At 43.8% G+C, this 25,054-nt stretch overlaps 1 protein-coding gene across 2 annotated transcripts in view; it reads left to right on the top strand.

Moving 5' to 3' along the window:
- The first annotated feature begins 13,585 nt into the window (after positions 1–13,585).
- LOC308397017 (prospero homeobox protein 1-like) overlaps positions 13,586–25,054 on the top strand; it is a 31,246-nt gene continuing 19,777 nt past the window's right edge. The window contains exons 1-3 of one of the 2 annotated variants that reach the window (XM_080882740.1): positions 13,586–13,968; positions 17,015–19,069; positions 22,969–23,076. In XM_080882740.1, the coding sequence (XP_080738866.1) occupies positions 17,081–19,069; positions 22,969–23,076 (2,097 nt within the window). In that variant the 5' untranslated portion in view covers positions 13,586–13,968; positions 17,015–17,080. Of the gene's footprint in view, positions 13,969–14,016; positions 14,262–17,014; positions 19,070–22,968; positions 23,077–25,054 lie in introns of those variants that run through there. The other variant, XM_080882741.1, reaches the window with a different exon arrangement.

The following is a 25,054-nucleotide window of genomic DNA, read 5'->3' on the forward strand; positions in this document are numbered from 1 at the left end:
TGCAGTTGTTTTGTTGTTGATTGACAAATAAGTTGGAAAGTGCACCCTGCAACCCAGAAAAACCTTTCTAAATGCCTTCAGTTTGGGTGGTGAACTCTTCACAGTCACTGTTTTTACAGCTTAATCCAGCTCTTGTCCTGCTTCCCTATTACTTTATCTCTCCATCTCTGCCTCTCTCTGTCAGCCTTCCTCCGCTCTCTCTCGCTCAATCGCATCACCTCCATCTCAGCTTTTCGTTTAGACATTTCCCTCTATGCCGTGTTTCTCTCCTCGCTTTTTTGTTAACCCTCTCCCACACACACTTTATCTCCATATGATTCATTTGCCCTCTCTATATATCTCTGAATGTCCTCCCAATCTCTCCCTCTATCCGCCCCCTCTATATCTATCTCTTAAGCACATCCTTTTTTCTCCTTCTCTCCTCCATCTCCACCGTCAGCCCTTCCTTTTAAAGGATAATCTTCAGCTAAGTGGACAGCACTTCGGTCTCTCTCGGTCCCTCTTAAGTGACCATCTGGTAATCTCAGGATTCTCGGTTGAACCCTAGCACAAGAGGGAGGGGGGCTGAACAGATCAGCTAGCCCGGAATGAAGGCCCTGAACTGGGTCAAGACAAGGCCAGTGCCTAAGTCCTGTGGGGCTGATGGGACCAAAGTGGGATGGAGAAAAGGCTGATGCCAGTCAAAGTTGGAGAGAGATCATGAGAGCAGATGGACATCATCTTTTCATCCTTCTATCCATCTATTTTGTTCTCTCCCTTCAAGCTGTGTGGCCTCAACTTTCAGATGAAAAGACAAAAAAAGAAAATTCTAAAAAAAGGAACTGGACTGTTTGTTTAGAGCGCAGATTAAACTGTATCACTTGGCAAAAACAAAGATTTGTCTGGACACACAAAAGAGCCCCGAAAGGAGTAGGGAAGTCAGTTAAAGGACACCACACTGGATGCATACACATAACACACACATGTGCAGAGGTTGTGCTGATTGTAGAAGAATCACATTGTCTCCTTACTTGAGAGAAAAGAAGCCCTTAGTCAGGTTACACCCCCATGAGCAGACACATACTTAGCTGTTTTTTCCCCTTTATCCTTTTCACAGGTCAGCGGGTGAATAAAGCCGCTGTCACTTTCCTCTGGGAAACGTCAGTGACAGGCGGATTGGCCACAATAAACTTCCGTACAGGAAGAGGAGATTCCTGCAAGGAAAAGGCCAGGAGGATCAGGAACGGCCTCAGGCATCACTTGTCCCCTGGCTTAGCTAAAGACACAGAAAACAGCAGTGTGTGCAGTGGCATGCACAAACTTTTGTAACATTCATTCTTTCGGACTGATCTCATCACACTGCATGCCACAAAGAAAACTAAAGCTAAAACCGGATAAAAGTGTAAGAGCGACTCCTAAGGCTGAAGTTTAGCAGACATATGAGTAAATTAATGGATTTACAAAGGGGAATCAATCAGATTGACCTGATAATGACAGGAGAGGACACCTTAGCTTAGCAAAATTTTTCAAATTCATGTGCAATAAAGTTTATGACAATCCCATAAACTTTGACAAGAATAAGGAAGGATAAAAGCAACAAAGGCTCAAGAAAAAGAAATGTTGTGTCCCAGTTACTCAGATCTGATTCTTATGAGACCTTGAGCTATAGCACATTTACAGCTGAATGTTTTATAATACCGATCTGTTCAGGTGTCTTTATCTGCTGTGTAAAACACAAGTGGCACCTTAAGACTGACACGGTCCATCTCAGAACAGTTATAGGTCAGAGGAGGGGAACTTATTCCTAGAGCTATTCATACCAACAGAACAAAAGAGATTGTGTCCTATTATGGGACTTTCCTCTGTCCGAACACTGGAGCTGCACCAGCACAGGTGCCACTGCAACTCATTTATAGTCAGGTTAGGCCATGGTAAAGGCATGGAGCCGCGGTGTGTTGTTTACACACACACACAGTGAACACATTGCAGGCAGCAGAGTAAAAGAAGCTGCTTATGGGTGTATAAAAAGAAAATTACTGTCTCTTCTAAGAACTACCCATTGCATCTGTGAGTGAGAGAGAGAGAGAGAGAGAGAGAGAGAGAGAGAGAGAGAGATTGAGAGGTTAAGAAACTTGCACAGTTGGACATTTGCCTTTTTCAGGTTATATCTTACTGTTGTGATAAGTAAATATTTCTCTTTTGCTGAAGGTTACATTAATGAATATAGTGCATAGCTGCTCAAGCATGTGTGTGAGAGTGCAACTGTGTGTGTGTGTGTGTGTGTGTGTGTGTGTGTGTGTGTGTGTGTGTGTGTGTGTGTGTGTGTGTGTGTGTGTGTGTGTGTGTGCGAGCATAACAGTGAGATCTTTTATCTCGCTCACAATGATGCCACAAATAGGCACATGGCTCACTATTCTTGTCCTCTCAGGACTCCTCTGGTGTTCTGGTGGATGTATCCAAGCATACAAGGGGTTAGGGAGAGATTAGGATCTATGTGTGAATATGTGCACATCAATAATCAAATATACACCTGTTTCCAAAAGAAGTTGGGCTGCTGTGCAAACTATATATGAAACAGAATCCAATTAATTACAAATCATCCAAACCCCCATGTTAAATTATAAATAGTACAGACACAAAAGCTCAACATATCAAATGTTAAAAGTGAGAAATGTTTTTTATATTTTGTTGTTTTACAGATATACATCATGGGCATGAATGTCATGGTAGGTTTGGGCTTTTAATGTTTTCTTTGAACTTTCTTTTTTCAAGGTGAAATTCTTCATGCAGGCTCAAGCCTGCATGATCTGGAAAATACTGGAACACCAGCATCACTGTGCACAGTGATGTGAGTTTTACAATGTCCTGGACTAAGAGGGTGATGACCAAGAAAGAATCCTCTGCTCCACAATTGATACCTTCAAGTTTGACTGCAGCTGCCCACACGGACAAGTCAAATTCCTTCTGGTAAAGTTTTGTGGTCAGATGAGGCAAAGATTGAGTTCTTTGACCACAAAAATAAGAGTTTGGGTGTTTGGATGAGTAAAGGCTTTCGAGCTCAAGAACACTACAGAAGCTGTAAACTATGGTGGTGTTAGTATCATGATCTTGGGCTGTTTTGTTGCCAGTGGTACTAAAAGTTCTGCAATTCTTCAACTTCACCTCAAAATAGCAGCTGGACAGTTGAAACCTGGACACAGTTCCAAACATACATCAAAACTGGTTTTGTAATAGATAAACAACAGCAGGCTAACATCAAGCCTCTGAAATGGCCTTCCTAAAGCCCTGACCTAATACCATCCGGCCATACAAACTCCGTCCCAAACTCCACCAACTGGGACTTAACTCCTCTCTGTGCAACTGGATTGTGGACTTCCTCACTAACCGTAGACAGAGTGTCAGAGTGGGTAAGAACACCTCTTCCACCCTTGTGGTCAACACCGGTGCCCCTCAGGGGTGTGTTCTGAGCCCTCTGCTATACACTCTCTTCACCCATGACTGTATTTCCTCCTGCGCGTCCAATCTCATTGTTAAGTTTGCAGATGACACTACAGTGCTCGGACTTATATCCAACAATGATGAGACAAACTATAGGACAGAGGTGCAACAACTAGAGTCATGGTGCCACGACAATAACTTGGTCTTAAACACCAAAAAGACCAAGGAGATCATTGTAGATTTCCGGAAGAGGGGTCATAACAACCATCTGCCTCTCTTCATTGGCAGTGAGGCGGTGGAGAGGGTGAGCAGTTTTAAATTCTTGGGGGTAACTGTGACCGAGGACCTGTCCTGGGGCAACCATATCACCTCAGTTGTACGGAAGGCCCAACAGCGCCTCTACTACCTGAGGAGACTGCGGAGCGCACACATTCCCAGATCGCTGATGTTGAACTTCTACAACTGTGCCATCAGCAGCGTTCTGACGTATGGATTTCTAGTGTGGTTCCCCAGCTGCACCAAGGCCGATCAGCAAGCACTCCAGCGGGTGGTGAAAGAAGCTGGCAGAATTATTGGAACAAGTCTGCCAGAGATCAGTAATATCTTCCCCACTCGCTGTCTGAGGAGGGTGCACAGTATCCTGCGGGACCAACATCACCCTGCGCGCCACCTTTTCCATCTGCTGCCCTCAGGGAGAAGGTACAGGTCTATACAGGCCAGAACATCCAGACTGGCCAACAGCCTGTATCCACAGGCTGTGAGGCTCCTGAACTCTCTGCCCCCCTCTCACGGACAATAACCATATCCAACTTCTTAATAGCAATGAACTGGTCTGCATTGGTGCATCATATCTTTATTCTCTTCCCCCTCCTGCCCCCCCCCCCCCCCCTCTTTCTTAAATAGATAACTATCATATCTGATATCATATCTCACAGTACAATAATATTGAATGGGTTGCATTGTTGTATTTTGTCATGTTTCTCAGGTCTTTGTCTGAATTTCTACGAACATTATTGCTAAGGATTGTCTTATTGCATTGGAGTCACACTGGGTTAAATATGTACACTTGGGTTTTAAGGGGTATTTATTATTTTCTTCTTTTTTTGGGGTTGTATGGAAGCCCCAAACGCAATTTCATTGTTCTTGACAATGACAATAAATAAATAAATACTAAATACTCAACCCTATTAAAATGTGTGAACCAAGCCCAGAAACCAACCTCTGCCAATTCTGCCAGGAAGAGTGGTCCTGCCAAAATTACGCCAGAGTCTTGTTGATGGCCACCAAAAGCAACTGGTTGTATGGAAATTGCTATGAGATATTTTACCAAATATTAGTGTGTAAACTTCAAACTGTGGGTTTCTTACTTCTGTTTAACACGGTACAAGCATTTGCGAGCATTTCTTTCTTCCGTTCAGAGGTTTAGAAACTTTTTGTCATATATTTTTATTCATTATGTAACCATGCAAGATGCAGAATTTGGTTTGGCATTACCATGCTGACATAACCAAGAACCCCTCTGCCAGCAGTGTCTCCCCGCAGAAAATGTTTCTGGGTTTGAATCCACCAACCAGCTGGGATATTTGTGTGTGAAGCTTTTATGTTCCCCCTATGCATGCATGGGTTCTTTCCATGTACTCCAGCTTCCTCCACAGTTCAAAGACATGCATGAGTTATCATGTATTCTAAATTGATTATACCCTCTGACTGTGATACCTTCAGGCTACTGTAATCCTAAATTGGATAAGCATTAAAGGGATGGTTGGTTGGTTGGTTGGTTGGTTGGTTGGTTGGTTGGTTGGATGGATGGATGGATGGATGGATGGATGGATGGATGGATGGATGGATGGATGGATGGATGGATGGATGGATGGATTGGAAGTATTGTCTAGACAGTAACATATATTTCTCCAAATCCTGTATACATATGCATTATTTACCATTTACATGGCCTCTATACATGTTCTAGCTTCCCCAATTGTCATTTATATTAATTGTAAAGTAATTAATAAGGCCTCCACAGAGGGAGTCAGCATTTCAAACCTCCTCCCCAACATTCCCTCAAAAAGACCCCTTTGATACCCAGTCATGTTGTTGAGCTGTTACTGGGTTAAAAAGTAGTTGTGTGACGTTTGCCCATGTGTGAATTTAACACTATACAAGATTTCCAGTCGTTTCTTATCCATGTAGCAGCTTTTTCTGAAACACTGACAATCAAATTCAAAATGATAACATGTTCACTGAAAGCAACATTTTATTACATTGTCATGTGATGATTTAGTGCTTAAATCATTTGAAAGTTGTTGCACTTTAATTTATTTTCATTTTATTTCATTACACCACGCAACTTAAAAAAAATAAATACAGTGCTATATTTATTTAGTTTCCCCAAACATATTGTAACTGTGCTTCAACAAAGTATTAAAAAAAACCCAAAAACATCTCAACCACCTTTCTCTCAGAAAATAGCATTTTAAATTAAAACACACTCTTGCATATCATTGGATTTATTGGCAACTCTGAGATATTTTAGAAATTGAATTTTAGAGGAAGTAATCAGCGCGGTGGTTTCATGCCAAGCAACACACAGCCGAGATTTTCTTTTCCAATGTGGGTTTTGTCTACTGTAAGACCTTCAACTGGAATGCCAAGAACCAACCACTGCGTGGATTGTTTGCTTAGCTTCTCCCGCTGCAGCCATAAAAATCAAGGGAACCATAGTCAGTAGATAACTCAACACTTCATAAGGTCTTTGTTCACTTTTATGTGTCTGTTTGCTATCTGCTCTATTATAAGCCTGTACACTTGGCTCTCCTGACCGGTCTGCAAAATCCTCTCCTTCTTTCCAGAAACATTATACTTCCTCCAGAGAGGGTCATGAAAGGAAGGTGCACCTTCTCAGCCAAATTCGGCACACCCTGAGGTAAATGGAACAGAGGGAGCTGATTGGCCGAGAACACCTGTGCCAAGTAGGCACACGACAGGATGAGGGTGTCAGCATCCCATCCCCCCCCCCCACCCCCCCCCCCGCCCACCACCATAAATGCTTGCTTCCTGCTGTTTTGCTGTTCAGTGTTCGCCTTCTCTCTGCTCCCCCCCTCACTAATCCCACTCTTTTAGCAGGAAGTCATTGGAATGAAAAAAGGTCCTAAATTAAGATGAGGAGGGGGTTGTGTATTGTTCCAAGTAAACAGAGCCCTGCCCAAAAGTCCACAGCAACAGCTAAAATTCCTAAAGATAGACAAGTTAGACTGGAAAGGAGGGGGGAACAATGACGGGGATGGAGTGAGGAGGAGGAGGGCAGATGAGGGCAGATGAGGGCATCGGGGCGGGGGGGGGTCTCCTCTAGGGTCATGCTCAGAGGGCGTCGGGCAGCACGAGAGGCAGGATGTTATGGTTTATTCAGCCCAGGAGTGGGGGCGATGTGGACAAGGTGCGCCTTGCCCTCAGCACCAGCCTCAATGTGATTTATAGCAGCGCTGGCAGACGCTTCTGTCCACAGGGAAGTCTTTGAAAACGCCGTGTGCGTGTGTACGCGTTTGCATTAACATGAGCCCGTGTATATGCACAGCAGATTCTCGAGTGTGCGTGCCCTCTGTGTGTGTGTGTGTGCATTAACTTAAATGAGCAGTTTGAGGCTGCTGGTTTTTAACCTGTGGTTGGGGCATGTTCATGCATGGCCCAACAGAGGATAGATGGTGCGTAATTACAAGCTACATGCATACATTAACACTCGATCCTATAGGTAATGTAAAACACAGTAACTAATAGAAAAACTATGGGAGACAGTAAAGTAATGTCATGGTGAAATTCACACTAGTGGAACAAGTAGTGACATCCTTTACTTAAGTAAAAGTCACAAAAATGACCCCTACATTGTGCATTATAACTCAATGGTATAACATCTCCTTGCATTTTAATGTGATCTAAGTATAGTAAATTTATGTACTGGGTAATATACATAAGAATGGACCGTCACAGTCCATAAACTAGGTAAATTTAATTTGATGTCAAATCTTAATTTGCAAAGTAACTACAGTGAGCAGACACACAGAGGAGCACAAGAATAACAATATTTCCCTATTTGAGTTGTGTTTATTTTGATAAGCTGGTAACGAGTAACCAGAAATCAGCACTCTCCTCAAAGGTGAGTGTTAGTCTGTGTATGTGTTTATGTGTGTCTCTGTTTCCATGTATGTGTTTACAGGCCAATTATAACTCTTACCCTCCCGCTGACCTCTGCTAAGGCAGACTGAGCTCCTCTGGTGTGAGAGGTCAGTGAGAGGTCACCAGCGAAAGGCCACTCTGCTGGGGAGGTCCTGCTGGGTAAAGCAGGCCAGACATCCACGCTGCAGGTCAGAGGTTACACAGATACATAAAGCAGGCAAGAGGGTGCCAACAGGTAGGAGGAGAAGTGTGAATGTCCAGTACTGTAACAGGAGAGCAGACTGTTTCAAAGAGCTAAACTTATAACCAGAGACTAATATGTGGTGAGAGAGGCACTTTAAAGCTACTTAAGCCTGTCACTATAGACCATATAGACGCCTCTCTTTATAGTATTTGGGTAAGTGCGGATAGGCTGAAGCACAGGTAAGCTTAAATGATCACTAATTACTCTTAAACGTCTCAGTGAGGTGGAGAAGGCTTTGTGTGTGTGTGTGTGTGTGTGTGTGTGTGTGTGTGTGTGTGTGTGTGTGTGTGTGTGTGTGTGTGTGTGTGTGTGTGTGTGTGTGTGTGTGTGTGTGTGCCTGTTAACCAACCATATAGTCGTAGAAGCTATTAAAAACTCATTAACCTGCGTTTTATTTGAGGCCCCCTGCCCTTGTCCTTCATAGCACTAATGTATTTTCCGTGACTTCCCCCCCCCCTCTTCAGATTTAATTTAGCTCCTCTTTGATTTCATGACTCGCCTCTGTTATTGTAGGATATCTTCTCCTTTCCTTGTAATTTTGTTTTATGACATGGAGTGAGTCGAGTACAATACGCCCCCCGGGGAGGACCACTTGCCTCCACGCCAACAAATATAATTACCGCTGATCAGAGGAGTGAAAACAGACCGCCGCTTATCTGCTACAGCTCTTGCCTTTCCTTTTTTTTTTTTCAAACAGCATATTCAGACGGGGGCTCTGTGGCTGTGGAAGTTTTTTTTTTTTTTTTTAAATGGGGGGAAAAGAAAAGAACTGCAGGCAGAGGTGGTGCAGATGCAGAGCTTGATGCCACACTACACCGAAAAACATAGAAGGTGATGCTGCTTTATTTGTGGACACGGGGCCACCATGTTTTGGGGAAAAAAAACATATGATCAGAGTTCATTGGTAAAGAGTTGTTTTTAAATTCGAAAAATGACGAGATTTTTAGTGTAATCATAACTTATATGGGGCGATGGCATCTTAAGCCACACCAAACGTTTACCTGGATGTGTCACTTTAATCCAGTCAAATCAGCTTGGACTAGCACAGACAGGTGACCAGTGGAAATAACTGAAGTCGCTGAAAATGCAGCTACGCATTCAAATCGTCCCATTATTGAACGGGGATCGGTGTGGATTTAACCTCGCCTTGAAAAGCACTCGCATAACTAGCTGTGACCGTGGCTTTGCAGTGGGATAAATCAGGCTAAGTCACCGCCAGAAGTAAACAGCTAAAGTCCTTTCATGTTTACCAAGTAAAGTCCTCTGCTCCATGTTGACAGGTGAGAGTTCATAGGAGCAAAGTTGGTCCCCTCCCGATGGAGCTGCGAGCCTGAGTGTGTAACCCCCCAAGAAATAGTGAGTGCGTGCGCGCGCGAGAGAGAGAGCTTGTGTGTGTGTCAGACAGAGGGAGAGATAAACAGAGAGAGTTGCTAAAGGGGCTCTTTGACTTTGAGCGCATAAGCCCTTATTTCATGGTGCCATTGTTTGTTTTAAGGACGTCAGGCTTAATACAGTTCCAGGCGATTTCCCAGCATGTCTGTTCGCCCAAGCACCTCCAAGGCGCTGTGTGTGTGCCCCTCTGTATGTGTGTGTGTGGGTGTGTGTGCTGATATGTGTGAGTGCGCCCTTCGTTCCTGTTGACTTTAGCCCAGCTCCCGTCATAGCCAATGATTTAAAAAAAAAAGAAAAAGATTCTTCCAAGAAATAATTTACTCAGACTTAACAGAAATCAGAGCGACACGTTAACGTAAAGCTATAGTCAGATTTTACGCGTCCAAAGCAGATGTACGATGTTCGGAATATGCGGCATCTGTGATTTTAATGAGTTCGACTGCAGCCATATTCCCGTCAGCCTCACTGAGCAGCATTCTTTTAATTGGCTATTATTTTCAGGCAGGCCTGACAAGATCCATGAGATGTTTGAGCGAACAGGTTCATATCTAACTGTTGGAAACTAGGTTAATCTGTAGAAAGGTGTGTTTTATCCCCCAGACCTTATCCCGAATGTCAGAATAAACATATATATATACATGGAAATATTTTTACATGTGCAGTCTTCGTGTGTGTGTGTGTGTGTGTGTGTGTGTGTGTGTGTGTGTGTGTGTGTGTGTGTGTGTGTGTGTGTGTGTGTGTGTCACTGTTTATCATTGCTCCGTGTTTGGTTTGCACATGCATCTCATATTTCCCTGTTAGCTTCTCTTTATGTTGTGTCATACATTTGCTTCTGCAGCTATGGCCAATACCCATTCATGCAAATAAAGCATATTTGAATTTAAGATAGTGTGTGTTTTGTGTGCGTGCGTGTGAACTGCCATAAAACAGGCGATAGAGGATGACCCCAACCCCCGCCACCTCTTGCACGCACGCGCACAAGCACACGCCTCCATAATCGCCACTACTTGTAGCCTAGAAAGAGAGATGTGGGTCACGGAGGGTGGTAGTGGTTGCGGAGTGGGGGGGTAAACACACTGTGCCAGTTATCACAACCCGGTAGCCAAGGAGTAATATCATTAATAAACATGTGTAAATTGCTGTTATTTTACTACAGCGCTGGGGCCTTATGGAGCTTTCTTATATTTCAGATTCCATTTTACCTTGACCACAAAAACAAGTGCACATTTTCCTCCTGCATCCTCATCTCCGCCGTGAAAGCTGAATACATTAAGTCCTGGACATGAGGCCCAACAAGGACTTCAGACTCCTACTCACTTATTACACTCGAATCCCGAAATCCTCCTCTCCTCTCCTCTGTCCTGTCTCCTAAACCTTTTTATTCAGGGACCCGGAGACCTCTCCGGAACAAAACAGCTTTTAGCGCTACCATCTCGCCCTGCTTATGATTTCGCAAATCTCTCTCTCTCTCTCCCCCCCCCCCCCCTCTCTCTCTCTCTCTCTCTCTCTCTCTCTCTCTCTCTCTCTGTGTCGCTCTCTCATTTCTCCAAAAACTGTCTCTCTGAAAAGAAATGAGCTGTTGTAGGAGCTCATCAAGTCATTATCTGATTAAGGTCATTTTATAACTGCTGCTCAAGAGATTTCTTCTTCTGCCAAATAATATTCATTCTTTCATTAATTCAGGAAACTTAAATTCATGAAATCTCCACCGGCTTAATAATAATAATAATAATAATAATAATAATAATAATAATAATAATAATAATAATAATAATAATAATAATAATAATAATGCGACATTGATCAAAATTCATACTAAGGAAAAATCCACTGGCTCCTCTCCACTTCGACATACCATGCGCCGAGTGCGTGCACTTATTACCACTCAGCACGAGATAAAAATGTGGCTTTATAACACCTCTGGGAGAAATATTGTTTTTGTAGCCTCCCTCCTTCTGCATTTGGGCACAGCTCTAATAAATATGTCAGTAAATTCGGCCATCAGTGCGCAATGTCAGAGCGTATTATCAGTCTTGGGCATCGAGGTGTGTCGCACTCGATCCAAAAGAGGTGGTGGTGGTGGGGAGGAGAGAGGGAGTTTGAAACAAATCCACGGGTTGATCCACCTGGAATGGGCCGCGATAAGAGCAGCCAGTGTTAAACCACACGTTTCCTCTACACCTCATCCGAGTCTTCCTTTTCCAAACACGCTTTCTTTAATGTCCCGGCCTGTTTTTCCAGCCTGTGTGCGCACCGACGGCACCCAGGGGAGCCGAGGCCAAATCAGCCACAGGCCAGTTAGGGAGCAGGAGGGGGGCCGGGACACCTGCTTTGGAAAAGCCACTCCAGACACCAAACTTTGCTGACTTCGTTGCAATTCGTTCGTCCTAAAAAACACTTGCTTGCGACATGGAAAAGAGACTCGCCTTTTCCTTTTTGGCGCCTGACAGAGGGGCATATGGAAAATAAGATTTCTCGTTAAGTACTTTAGGATCCTGTTTGTTCAGTAGGATAAAAAAAAAAGAAAAAAGAAAGAAGAAAGAAGGAAAAATAAAAAGAAAAAAGAAAAACGTGCAACAAAATGGATCCGAAGCGAGAAGCATGGAATAAAAATAGCTGATTTCATGAGCAATTGTGCAAGAACTTTTTAAACCGTTTTAAAAACATTTGTTAAATATAATTTGAGAAAGAAAAAAAATGAAAAATCAAGTTTTTACGTTACTATAATAATAATAATTTTAATTATAATAATAATTTTCTTCTGAAAACTATTATTTGCCAACCTGGAACGTAAGATCAGCAGTATAGATGAATGTGCCATGTACCCTCAAAAACAATCGAATAAAATAATTCTCTCCATCCTAAACATTAAATCCAGCCCCAGTAAAATGTTCGTAATATTAAGAAAAAATTGTGAATATCACCTGTTGTAAATGTCGAAGGTTAAAACATTTGTTTAGCCGCGCGCAAAAGCGGCTGTGTTATGATGAAGCATCCAGTTTGTAAGAAAGCAGGAGGACTGAGAGCGAGCAGCCGTCATCATTTCATAAATCAGAAGCCTCGTGGAAAGGATCAGGTGTCACTGTGCGCAAGGTTGTGTTACAGGTGGGTGGAAAAACTAATAATGTGTTGAAAATCATTTGGTTTGCAAACATACAGGTAAATTCTTTTTCTTTATTCTTCTTCGTTTTACCACCAGGTTAGAATTCATCTTTAGGGGGGATATTTTAGTGACAGCAAGCTGACAGAAGCTTCGTGACGATATTCGGCTCTTAATTGAGCTTTTTACAAAAGTGATGTTTAGTTTTCTTCAGACAGTGGCTTCTCTGGATAATCTGAATTCAAAAGCAGAGCTGTAAGCGTGATGTGCTGCTTTGCTTTACTCGTCCATTAATCAGACTTGGGTGCAACCAATGAGAAACCCGCGTGCGTAAAATATCTCTACATGCCATTTTTATCCCCCAATACTCAAGTGACCCCCAACTTGTTTGTCCCCCACGAGAATGCACGGTCTAAACGTGTGGCAGTGTTTTTGCCGGAAAAATAAAAATAAAACAAAAAAGTATATGCGGTATATACCCATGACTGATCTAAAAAAAAAACGCCGTGCATAGTTTCCTCTGACATACAAGGATCAAATTACACAGTTAATATTATTATATTCCAATCATTAAAGATGGCTGGGTTTGAAAGAATGCCTAATCGAGTATGATCGAAACTTGAAATAACAGAAGGGTTAAAAAAAACTGGATTCCAAAAGAGACCTTTAATTTGAAATTTATTGCAAACAAATAAAACGAAGGCTGAAAGATGTCTGGAGACATTTGCGTAAAAACGGTACAACGTTTACTGTTAACAATAACTTTAATATGATTTTTAATCCGTTTCGAAATGAATCAATTTATTTGATTCATATTCCCAACAATTATTATTTCAAAAACATTCAAAATTCTTGGCTGAAGCTACTGACACTTTATTCCACATTTCCTGGGACTACGCAGCACTTAAACCGTTTATTACAGAAACTTTCTTTTTTTTTTTTTTTAAAGAATAACCATGAAAATAAATAACATAGCCATGTGTATGTGTGTGTCTGTGTGTTGTGATTTTCCCCGCTGCTTAAGAAGTGTCATGTCAAAGTGTGTAACGATTCTTACTCGCGTCGTCGGTGATTTGTGAAGAAACATTAGTAAGACTGCTATTTCCTTTTTTTCTCTCTCTCCTCCTCTCTCTCTCTCTTTGGTAGCATGCTCAAGTCCCATTCTCTGGTCAAGTTCAGCGAGTTGTTCTCCGGACCCGACGGACGCTTCTTATTGGTAGGTTGCGACCGTTACATCACGCCGCTCATGACGCGCACGTCTTCCTGTTTCCTTCAGCCGTGTCTTAAAGTGGATCTTAGTGGCGGAGGAGCGCTCCAGCATCCAGTCCTCTGCATCCAGTGCGCCTCGGAGACACACATACACGCGGTCTCGCGCTCTCTCTCCCTCTCTCTCTCTAGCATACTCTCTATGTCTCTCACTCTTTCACACAGCACAGGATAGAGGGAGAGACCGACGCGCAAGAGCTCTTTTCATCTTCTATATTTTTCCCCTATTTTGTTCTTTTCGCTCGCGTCGCCGACTTTATTCCAGCTCTTCATTCTCTGAGACACTGTTATATTCCAGCATACAACAATCCTCGGTGCCCTGCGCGTATTCTCATTTTTCCCCCCCGCAGGAGTTCAGGTTGTCCCCCTCTTCATCAAAAGGGTAAGTAACCTTGTCCTCGGATACCTCCCTCTCTTGTTCTCGTTCTGCCTCGCCTGCGCACGGTGGGCGGAAAAAATAAACAAATCAAACATCGTTAACGGGGAAATTTATTATGGTAATCAACTGCTAATCATTTCGATACGACATTATTTGCTCTGTTTCGTACCCTCATCTTGATCTGTGGTGAGAGTTGCGCGAGCAGCCCGTGTTTGTCTCGAGGATGATTTGCGAGCGGTAGCCCAGCCTTCCTCATCAAAGCACAGAGATCAAGTTGATTTCCCAACTTTAAAAAAGTAAGTTTGGGAAGCGAGTTTTTGTGCGAAAGGAATCGTGATTTCTAACAAGGGCTGTTTTTGGTTGGTTTTTTGGTTTTGTTTTGGGTTTTGTTTTTTGTTTTTTTAGGCTTCATGTGTTTGGCTCTCCTCCGCGCTTATTGTAAACTGTGAATTTGCTATGACCTCATATTGTCTTTGTCCCATTGGCTAAGTCTTATTTCGACTCATTACGGGTTTTTTTTTTTTTTTAATTGATAAGTCAAACAAAGAGTCTTGCACAGTAAACTACCGAGGTACTCAGCCCTCCCGGTTGGTAAATGGGGTTTCTATCTTGTGCGGTAGCTCTCTAGGACAGATGTGATAAAGCGCAGTGTTTCGATTGTGTGCGCAACTCTTTTGATATCAAAGTCTGTTCGCTGGCAACTAAACAGATATCCAAACCAACAGATTTCAGTCTCACTTGAAGAAATGTTGCCGGACTTTTAGTTCAAACCTTAAAGAATTATTTTTAATTGAGTTTAAAACTTGAACTTTGCTCCTTTAAAAAAAACTTTTTGCATTTTCCTTTTTTTCCGTGAGAGGTTTAAATGGTCCTTTTATGCGTGTATTGTTTATGAGTTTTTAATTAAGGTGTATCCTTTAAGTTTGAGTGAATTTCTGTATGTGAGTATGACAGATGCTTAAAATTGTTGCAAGTTTTTTTTTTCTTTAAGAGAGAGAACGGGAGAGTGTGAGAGTGCGCATGGGCAATAGGGGACAGGTGCGTGTTCGGCAAAGACAGGTGCTGGTGACTATTTCAAGCAAGTTTCCCGAGACAGTGAAGTGCGTTTTTTCTTCTTTCATTCTTTCTTCTTTTTTTTTTTTTACTCGTGTGGATGTATCAGGTCTTGTCTGTATGCCTGGATATGGCTATCACGACCTGAGCCAAAGGCATTTATCAAATGTTTTATTTTAGAATACTGGTGTCACAGTTTAACCCAGTGTGCATCCAGTAAGTCTGTACTTTCACAGTTTTATCTGCTACAAAATGTAATTTTTCCTCCCTGAATTACATCAAATACCATGTGCAACATGTGCACCACACTGCACAGTTTGCAACAAAGCCAACAGCGATGTTGTGTGTGTGTGTGTGTGTGTGTGTGTGTGTGTGTGTGTGTGTGTGTGTGTGTGTGTGTGTGTGTGTGTGTGTGTGTGTGTGTGTGTGTGCATGCAGTGTGAAAGTGTGGGCCTTAGTGGCAAGACAGAAGTCTTTTAAAAAGTCTTTTCACATGCACTGACAATGTAAAGATGATACATTTCTTTTAGTTGTAGCTGAGGAAAAAGTATTCCTGAATCAAAAGAGAGAAATTTCTCCTGCTGTTTGCTTTCACTTGCACTTCAAAGAGAGCCTTTGAAATGAATGCCTTTGAATGTTAAATTATAAACATAGATCTGAATCCGCCATGTGACATGACTGCAGCTGCATTTCCATGTGAGCCAAATCAATATTTTTTATGTTTGCACACTATAAAAAATTAAGTTACCTTAAATTCATTAGATTTTATCATTTTCTGACTGAGCCATTGCGAGTCCTGACAAAAACTGTCTTGTTTAAAAATAAAAATAAAAATGTCCACCTACACTTTTATCCTAAGAAAACACTGAAACAATTCACAAATTACTCACCTCAAAATATGTAATTTTTTTTACAGAAATATTAAATTGTTTCTGACAATAACATTTGAGATAGGCTGCATCTGATATGGCTCTGACTGAGGCACTGCCACCGCTGCTTACATAGCATTATTGATGCAGCCCTGTACTGACAAAACGTTTTGCTTTCAGAAGGGCATTAGGGTTTTTTGTAAGAGCGCTTTAAGTTGCTCCTTGCCAGAGTTGACCCGCGTGACCTATTCATTTGAGCAGAATTAACTGCCCTTGCCAGATGAAAAGACAAACAAAAAACACAGAAGTGAGCTCATGCTGGCACCATAATCAATAGGCCTATTTTGTGTTTCTTTTTTGTGTCACTTTTCCCATTGAGTACGATATGATGGCCATATTGATTAATGTGAATGCAGGACTTTTACAATTGCGCAAAGACTAAACGTGGTTTTAAATATTTTGAAATTTCTTGTTGAATTGACCGACAGCGTTTTAGGCTTCAGTAAAGTGTGTGCAGTGATATGTAGAATGTGTACGGCATCCTCCTGCATGTTTTTTTGTTTTTTGATGATCTTAACCCTGTTTCTTTTTATTTGATTTTGTGAGCTCCTACGTTGGCTCTCACTGCACAATCATGGAAATGAGGACAAGTACTTAAGTAATTATCATAATTTTATGCAGCTTTGTGTTCCGTGGGAATTGGTTCAGTGTCGCGCAGCATGTAACATGGGACAGGATAAAATGTAGGACTTTGCCCTGGAATGTCGAGCCAAGGCCTAATTCTGACCCCGTCTCCCTTTAGCCCTGTGTCCTTACTACCTAAATGTAATCATGAATGTTTAACGTTCATCACTTGCAGAAACTAAGACGAGGTACTCCCTGCTGCTTTGAGAAAAATATCTTTAGGTTAGACCCATCGAATCGGCTACTCCAATTCTCTAGAGGTTAACGGATTCTGACTTTTTCAGTATATGAAAAAATGTTTAAGCTTTTTTCTTTCTTTCTTTTTTTTTTTTTTGGTACAGCTTTGGTTCTTGCTTAAGGACAGGCCGAAGTGAGGGAGTTAGATTCTGAAAATATTTTTCACTTTGGTGAGTCATGCAGCTGTGATTTTTTTCCCCCTCCAGGTACTCAGAGGCTTTGATCCTAGAGGACTGGGTGTGTGGGATATGGCCCAATAGCAGCAGCCCGTGATGCCGGACCATGACAGCGACTCCCTCCTGAACAGACAGACCAAGCGAAGACGTGTGGACATTGGTGTTAAGCGGACCGTGGGCAGCACATCCTCCTCCACAGCAGCAGTCACCACAGCCACCACTGATAACATTGCCCGCGCCAAAGCAGCCATTTTTAGTGCCATGAACTCTTTGAGCTCTCATTCTCACCACGGATCAGACACCGACTCCATGGAGTGCTCCGTTGTGCAGCCACATGGTGGGCCTGGCGTTGTGTCAGCTAGTGACAGTGAGTCCAAGTCCAATGTACTCCGAAAGCTACTGAAGAGGGCCAACTCATACGAGGACACCATGATGCCCTTCCCTGGCACCACCATTATCTCTCAGCTTCTCAAGAATAACATCGCCAAAAATGGAGGAGGGCCCGAGAGGGGAGAAAGAGGGGACCGGGGTGATAGAGGGGACTCTGGCTTCCCTGGATCAGGGCTCTCTAATGCAAGTTCTGATGCTCCCCAAGAGGATGCCTGCAGTAACTCCTCCCAGGACAGCACCCCACAAGAGTGTTTGTCACCATTTGGCCGTCCTCCTGGCCTGGCCACCTTTGACATAGAACGTCTCAATGATGAACACCTGCGTGCCAAGAGAGCTCGCGTAGAGAACATTATCCGTGGCATGAGCCATTCCCCCAGCGTGGTAGTACCTGCTGCTACCCGTCATGAGCGTGACCATGATATGGATGGAGAACGGGACATGGAGCTGGACTGCCCACCTCCTCAGTCTCAACAGCAGGCCCCCAGCAGCCCACGGGGAGGCGAGGTGTGCAGCAGTAGCCGAGAGAACAAGCGTAAACAGCGTTTGCCACAGCAGCAACAGCAGAGCTTCACCCAGCTGGTATGCCAGAGAAAGGAACAGAAGCAGGAAGAGCGACGGCAGCTCAAACTGCAGCTGGAGGACATGCAGAAGCAACTACGGCAGCTGCAGGAGAAGTTCTTTCAGATATACGACTCAACTGATGACTCAGAACACAACGACCTCCACAATGACATAGGAAACATGTCAGAGGACAGCCCAGCCAGGTCTGATAACGGAGGTGACGATCGGGGTGGAGATGACTTGCGCTCAGACAATGAGATGTCTGACCTGGATCCGGGCCATTTCATAGACAGGGCGAGGGCATTGCTTCAGGAGCAAGCCCTGCTGGCTGACGGAGAGAAGCCAAGAAGAGAAGGGCTTAGCAGGAACAAAGGACACGGAGGTCCGGGTTCCTCGATGCATGCTGAAGGCAAACAGCTGGCAGAAACGCTGAAGCAGGAACTCAATTCTGCCATGACCCAGGTGGTGGACACAGTGGTTAAGGTGTTTGCAAAGCCTCCACGCCCTACACCTCAGCAAGCCTTTCCTACACTTTCCATACCTCCTGAAAGATTTCCTTCTGCTGTCAATGGAGACAACCCCAACTTTCACACCGCCAACCAGAGGCTGCAGTGCTTTGGCGATGTCATCATTCCCAATCCGCTCGACTCCTTTACCAGCATGCCCGGGATCCCCGGCGCAACCAATGACCAAACTGAGGCACTGCCCTTAGTAGTGAGGAAAACACCCAGTGAGCACCACCACCAGGCCTCAGCTGTGGGTGCCCACGGTGGAAACCACCACCCCGCCCTTCACCCCTCCTCACTCTCTGCCTCCATGGGCTTCAGCCCCCCATCATTTAGACACCCCTTTCCACTGCCTCTCATGGGCTACCCTTTCCAGAGTCCTCTTGGCGCACCCCCAGGTAGTTATACAGGCAAGGACCGTAATTCACCAGACTCCATGGACCTGTCCAGGGAAAGCACCAGCTTGAGGACCAAGATGTCGTCAGGTCATCACCTGGGGCACCACCATCGCTCTTGTTCTCCAGCACACCCCGGCAGCACAGCCGAGGGGCTCTCCCTGTCCCTCATCAAGTCTGAGTGCAGTGATCTCCAGGACATGGCTGACATCTCACCCTACTCAGGCAGCAATGTATCCTTTAACAAATCAGGGTGGTGTGCGTGTGAGTGTGCGCGTGTTATCGGTCTCAGCTGCGTTTGACGCTTGAAAGGCCAAATAAATAAATGTTTTAACATTGTGTGGTCCCAACTTACAGAGGCATCAGACTATCTCATGCCTCTGTAAGCCAGGGGGGGGGAAAAAATCAGATTTCTGGTGGTAATTCCCCATAGATACAGGTTCGAAACACTGCATCTGAGCCACAAAGAGTTAAAAATCAAATCTTTTTGAGTATGTTTGAAACTAGCCTAAGAAACTGAGAAATTGTTGATGAATCACTTTTCCTCCCACTGCTGTTCTCCTCTCCATTGTACTGCATTGTTGTATTTATTTTTACACTCATACCTCTTCCTTCTCACAGCACCCTACAGCTTTTTCTTCCATCTTCAAACCTAAGTGCTTTAAAAGCCTTCTTGTCACATATCGCTTACTCGCAAAAGATTAGGCCCCCCACGACATTAACCACCCCAATTCTCTTTATAAAAATGGCCTGGAAGAGCAAGGAGGGGAATAGCTTCCTGGAACTTGGCACACAATAGTGTTATATAGCCTGCCTTATAGTTTAACCCCTGTGTGCCCCAATCATGCCCTGTGGATAAAGAGGCTATCCCCTATGGGAGGCTCAAATTGAATCCCCTGGGGACACGGGACTAATAGCTTAAACATTCAGTGCCTTCTCCGTTTCCTGTGTACCTCCTTAGTCCCTAAGTATTCAACACCCCTTAACCCTCATAAAAGTTTGATTGGCGTCACACTACCTTTTTTTGTCTTCGTATCATTAACGTTCATTATGTGCTTAACTAATTAATCCTACCGCTTTGTACCTGTTGTCGATATTATTAGCGAGTGAATATGTACACTTAACACTTTGGTTCCCTCGTTTGTGCACACCTGAGTGCAGAGCCTTTTGTGTGTCTGTGTGCATGGATGCGTGTGTGCGTGTCTTTTTGTGTGTGCGTGTCACAAAAGGTTTGCCCGAGGATTCGGGAAAGATGTATATTTATGATTGCTTGTGTTTTCTCTTGTGTTCCTCTTATCATCCATCGCTGTTGTAAAAAGCCCACAATCATTGTCGTTTCTTCTCTCTTTTTTTCATTTCATAAAGATCTGTCAACAGCCCGGGGGGCCCTTCGGCTGTTGCTTGGCAGCCAAATACTTCTTTTTTTGTTTTCCCTCCCTGCAACCCCCCACACCCCCCTCCTCCCTCCTTTCTGTCTTTTCTTTGAAGCGGACGTTAACAGGTGTTTGCAGCGAGCTGTTTATCTTTCATTACCTCGCCTTGTCTTGTCTTCTGACCCAAGGGTGAACGCTTTCCAGAGATCCATAATCCTTTGCTTCTACAGGCTCCCGATGGAGGGATGAAAAGAGAGAGACATACAGAGACTGAGAGAACGTAGAGAACAATCAAACCACGTATGCCAGATGCTGTGGCTTTCATTGTAGCATTTATAAATTCAGGGCATTAACAGATGTACTCTTAAATGGAAAAGAATCGAAAGAACATGTCCACATGTGTTTGACATGTGCTTGTTTTTATTTTTTTCATATTTTATTTCTCAATCCACAGGTTTCGAAGCAAAGTTGGCCATTTACGAGATATAGTTTTGCGCATTCTTTATTTTAATTAGCGTGACATGTATGAATTTGTTTGTTTGAATTTGCATCTGTTTTTATAGCAGCTTCCATTAGTGTGTTTTTTTTTCCCTAAGCCTCAGAAGTCAGGGACAGCTTGTCAGACATTTTGCGAGGTGTGTTCAAGTTCACCAGGTCTCGGCAGTATTGTGGAGCAGATGGCTGCTATCAATTTCCTCATTTGTTCACAGTCCGACTCCAAATTTTCTTGTCCTTACACCTGGAATTAGGAAGTAGAGCAGCTATTTTCCTCTCATGACTTTGGGCTTTGGGGAAGTGTTGTGAGAATGATGATGTCTTGTCAGATGTGGCAGGCGAACAGTGGGCCAGCTGGTGTGAGTGCACCATCATGACAAAATAATAGCCTTGCACACCACCCCTAAGTCCAATCACAATTACATTTGCAAGCTGTGAGTGAATTGGAAATAGAAATGTCTCATTAGGAAATATGAAGCTTCTTAATTGGTGGCTCAGTGGAGGTGGTATGGTGATATAACCGGAGAGGTGAGACCTTAACATCTTTGTCTTAGAACAAATTTTAATTTCGGCGATAAGGACGTAGAGAGAGGGGGGGGGGGGGGGGGATGAAGCGACCCGTATACTAATTGAAAAAGCAAAAACAAATTAATCTAAGTGTAAAAGCGTGGCTTCAAACAAATCCCACCTTGCCTTATTGCAACAGAGATCTCTTTTCCTTCTGCCTCTCCCTCTCGCTCGCTCTGTCTGAAGATCCCATTGTATCCCCTCCACTCGGAGCAGATGGTGTGGTGTGGAAAGTGAAGTGCTGCTCTTTTGGCCAGGCCTGTCAGAGTAACACCAGCCTGCCAGGGTTTCCCCCACAAGACCCTCGCTGCGTATACAACTGACTCTCCCCTCTCTCTCTCTCTCTTACTGAATCACACAAAGTAGACAGGGTCTTTAAGGAGCCAACCCAGCGTGGTTCAGCATTTGCTGGCTTTGCCGTGTAACCCCGAGGCCAAGGGCAATCCAATCGAGCAGCTGATGCCTTCTTCCCGCTCTATAGTTACAGCTACATCTGGACACTTGACTGATTTTAACGGCCGCAGTCACCCCGGTTCATCATAAATTATGTCGAGCAATGTATCCTGTCCGCTCAAGTGTAAACAGTCTTCGGGAAAACTTAGAGCTGTATCTCCTGTGTGATATAAATCCCTGCTTCGCTGATGAAAACCCTTGTTGAAACAGCCCGGGGTTTTAACACGTTCCCCCGCCCCCCATCCCCTGTTCCCTTTTCAATGTCTTATCCTCCAGATTGATATTATCAGTTGCATTATACGGCCGTTAATTCACCATGGAAATGGCTTGGGCCGTTCGGTGGCGCAGATGTGTTTCATTCTCCCCATCACTGGCTGAGTCCAAAGCCTCAGAGCCCCTCTTCTCCTTCTCCTCCTCCTTCTTTTGCTCCTCCAAGGGTTTGGCAGCATAAGAGGAGCTGGGGGGCAGGGGTGGAGCAAGGGGGTGGAGGAGGGGGATGTAATTGAAGGCTGGAACCATGCTATCCCTCAAGGTGCCCCCACCAACCCATCTCCATCCGCTCGCTGCTGCTCAATCCAGGCGATCCATTAGGAAGACGAGGGAATCTGACGTGTATTTGAATATAGTCTCTGTGAGCACGAGCTGGGTTTTTGTGCCGGTGTTCAGGACTATCTCCTAGACCTTGTTTTGTCACTGATATGAAGCCAACATCAGACAGTCATATTCAGGCTTGGCATGTGCTGTCGCCAAGCCATTAGGCCTTCTTGCCCGTCACTGGCGTTAACTGCTGTCTTTGTCTGTGATATGCAAATGTCTCCTTTTTTCTTCTTCCTTTTTTTAGGGGGGGGCGGAGGTTAGCACAGGGTGTAGGCAAAGGCGTTTGCTCGCTTTGACTGTGAAATGAGCCTCCTTATGTAAAAGCAAGAGCTGTAGTGCTGGCCAGCTTTTTATTTACCGTGACGCTCTCACACCTGATACACACGATGCTAATTGCAAGCAAATGGTTCTGCTTTGGTGCACTGTCTTCAGCCTCCTCAACCCCCCTCTGCAGTAACCCCGCACTCATGCCTAAAAGGAAATTTGGTTACCCACCATCCAAATGATTATTTCTTGCCAAAATTACTGCCATTTATTACCAAGTTCTAGTTTGTGGCAATGTCTGTGTTTGCTTGATGTAGAAGTTTATTTTTGATGTTCTCCCCCCTCAAACTACTGTCGTTTTCCTTAATACCAGCTGTTTTCAGATCCAAGAAGGTCTCTCCCCAAATCATCTGAAGAAGGCCAAGCTCATGTTTTTCTATACCCGCTACCCAAGCTCTAACATGCTCAAGATGTATTTCTCTGATGTCAAGGTGAGTCCAAAACATGCTCATGATCTACAGACTTTCTTTGACCTTACAAACCTTTCCATTTTTGCCAGACACCCTTCAATAATTTGCTTTTAATGTTGCTTTGACGATCTCTCTGTTTGCTGTCTCGTGTGTAACAAATGAAAGACAGGCAGACACCTTCTCCGACTTTGTCTTTTGCTCCAGTTTCTTCTCTACTTCCAACACACCTGCTTTAAAAGGGGAAGTTTGATTTGTTAATTGTGATATGCCAGCTTCGGTTGCCACGAACAATGTACACTTGTCTTCCCTTAAAACGATGTTGTTTCCTTTACTAAGGCATTGGCTTTATGCAAAAGACGAAAGAAGAGGAAGTGGAATGGGTTTACGTGAGGGAGCTGTAGAGCCTATAAGTATTCTAAAGATAAAGACCGGGATGAGTAATGGAAGGGTGGAGAGGGCAGAGAGGAGGATGGAGCCTAGAGACAGAGGAGTGGTTATCTGAGCAGGTGTAAGGAGGACGGTTTAATGGAGGGAGAGGCGAAGCAAACAAGTTCAGTCGGGGAAGACGGAAGGGATAAGTGCAAGCGCCACTTGGGAGTTTAACGAAAAATTTGGAAAAGGAAGAACAATACTGCACAAGAAAAAAAAGGACCAGTAACACAATGGCCGTTGTAGATAACATGGTCGTTTTGTGTTATCGTTTTTTTTTTTTTTATGTATGTATGCTTCTTTTTGGACTACACAGAGGAGTAAACACTGTGACAGACCCAGGTTTTCTCATTCAAATCAGAAGATAACGGTTCCCTTTTTTTCTCCCCTCTGCTCTTGTGTGCTGTCACCACCAACCGTGACTCGCGGTTCACTTGACTTTCACTCGTGATTTCTTTGGATGTTTGGAAATTCTCACATCATTTAAAAAAAACAAAAAAAAAAAACAAAACATTACAGCTTCAGACTGATTTCAATTTTCCTGTTCTATTTTTTTTTTTTTTTTTAAACAGCGCAAACACTTAATATTGAAGGCTTTTAACCATTTTGCTCCAGTGACTAATCATTCCCATGGAGGTGGCCTCTCCTCATGAATGGCCTCATCAGATACTTAAACAAGGTCAAGATAATTAAGGGGATTATGAGTCACACACTGGTCTGTTTTTGTTTCCAGAGGAGGACAATAGACTCGAGCTGTAAGTTAGAAGACATGTATGGGAATGAGACCATCTAATTAGATTCACCCCACGCAGCCTCTTAGCGAGTGGTTGTCTTCAGACAAAAAGTCGTGAAGGCTAATCGGGTCCTGACTAATCAAGTCTGGACTGTCAAGAACCCTGTGAACGTGGGAAGTGGGTTGCCCTAACAAGTGGAGGACGCCATGACTGTTGTTCCCCTTCATTAAGCTTCTTTTATGACTTTCTTTCTTTACTTTGAGGTGTTTTTTTAAATGTTTTGTCATGATTCCATTGTTGATATGACAGAATATCCTCTCACTAGCTCGAAGACATCTCTGTTATTGTTACGGATATTGTTATAATGATTGGCGAATAATGAAATATTAGATAAACGTATTCAGTCAATTAATAAAGTCAGCTAAAGTTATTGTACTTTGGCTTTACAGTATATGAATTATAGGTAGCTTTGATTTTGCTGCTTTTTCTACATTTCGCTTTCATTTTCAAGCAGCCACAACCTCCCTCACCTGCACTTTTTATTTTTCTGGTCCATCTCTCTGTGGCTTTTAGCAACAAGCCTCAGCATTTGGGCCAGTCATGTGCTGTGGCGGCAGCAGAGGCCAGGACGGTTTTTCTCTTTTCTATATGTCATTCCTTCTCCTTTCTTTTTTTCGCTGATGGTGTGGCATGGTATGTGCGCCTCGGCGGGGCCGGGGAGAAAGAAAAGCCAGCGGCTGGATTTTGAGTCACCGCAGTAACAAAAGCCTGCTTTCCAGGGCCGCTTTTTGTGTGCAGTCAGCCAATAGGCAGCCAGAGATTATCTCCCACAATTC

The sequence above is a fragment of the Rhamphochromis sp. 'chilingali' genome (assembly GCF_963969265.1).
Source record: "Rhamphochromis sp. 'chilingali' genome assembly, chromosome: 5".
Classification (NCBI taxonomy): Eukaryota; Metazoa; Chordata; class Actinopteri; order Cichliformes; family Cichlidae; genus Rhamphochromis; species Rhamphochromis sp. 'chilingali'.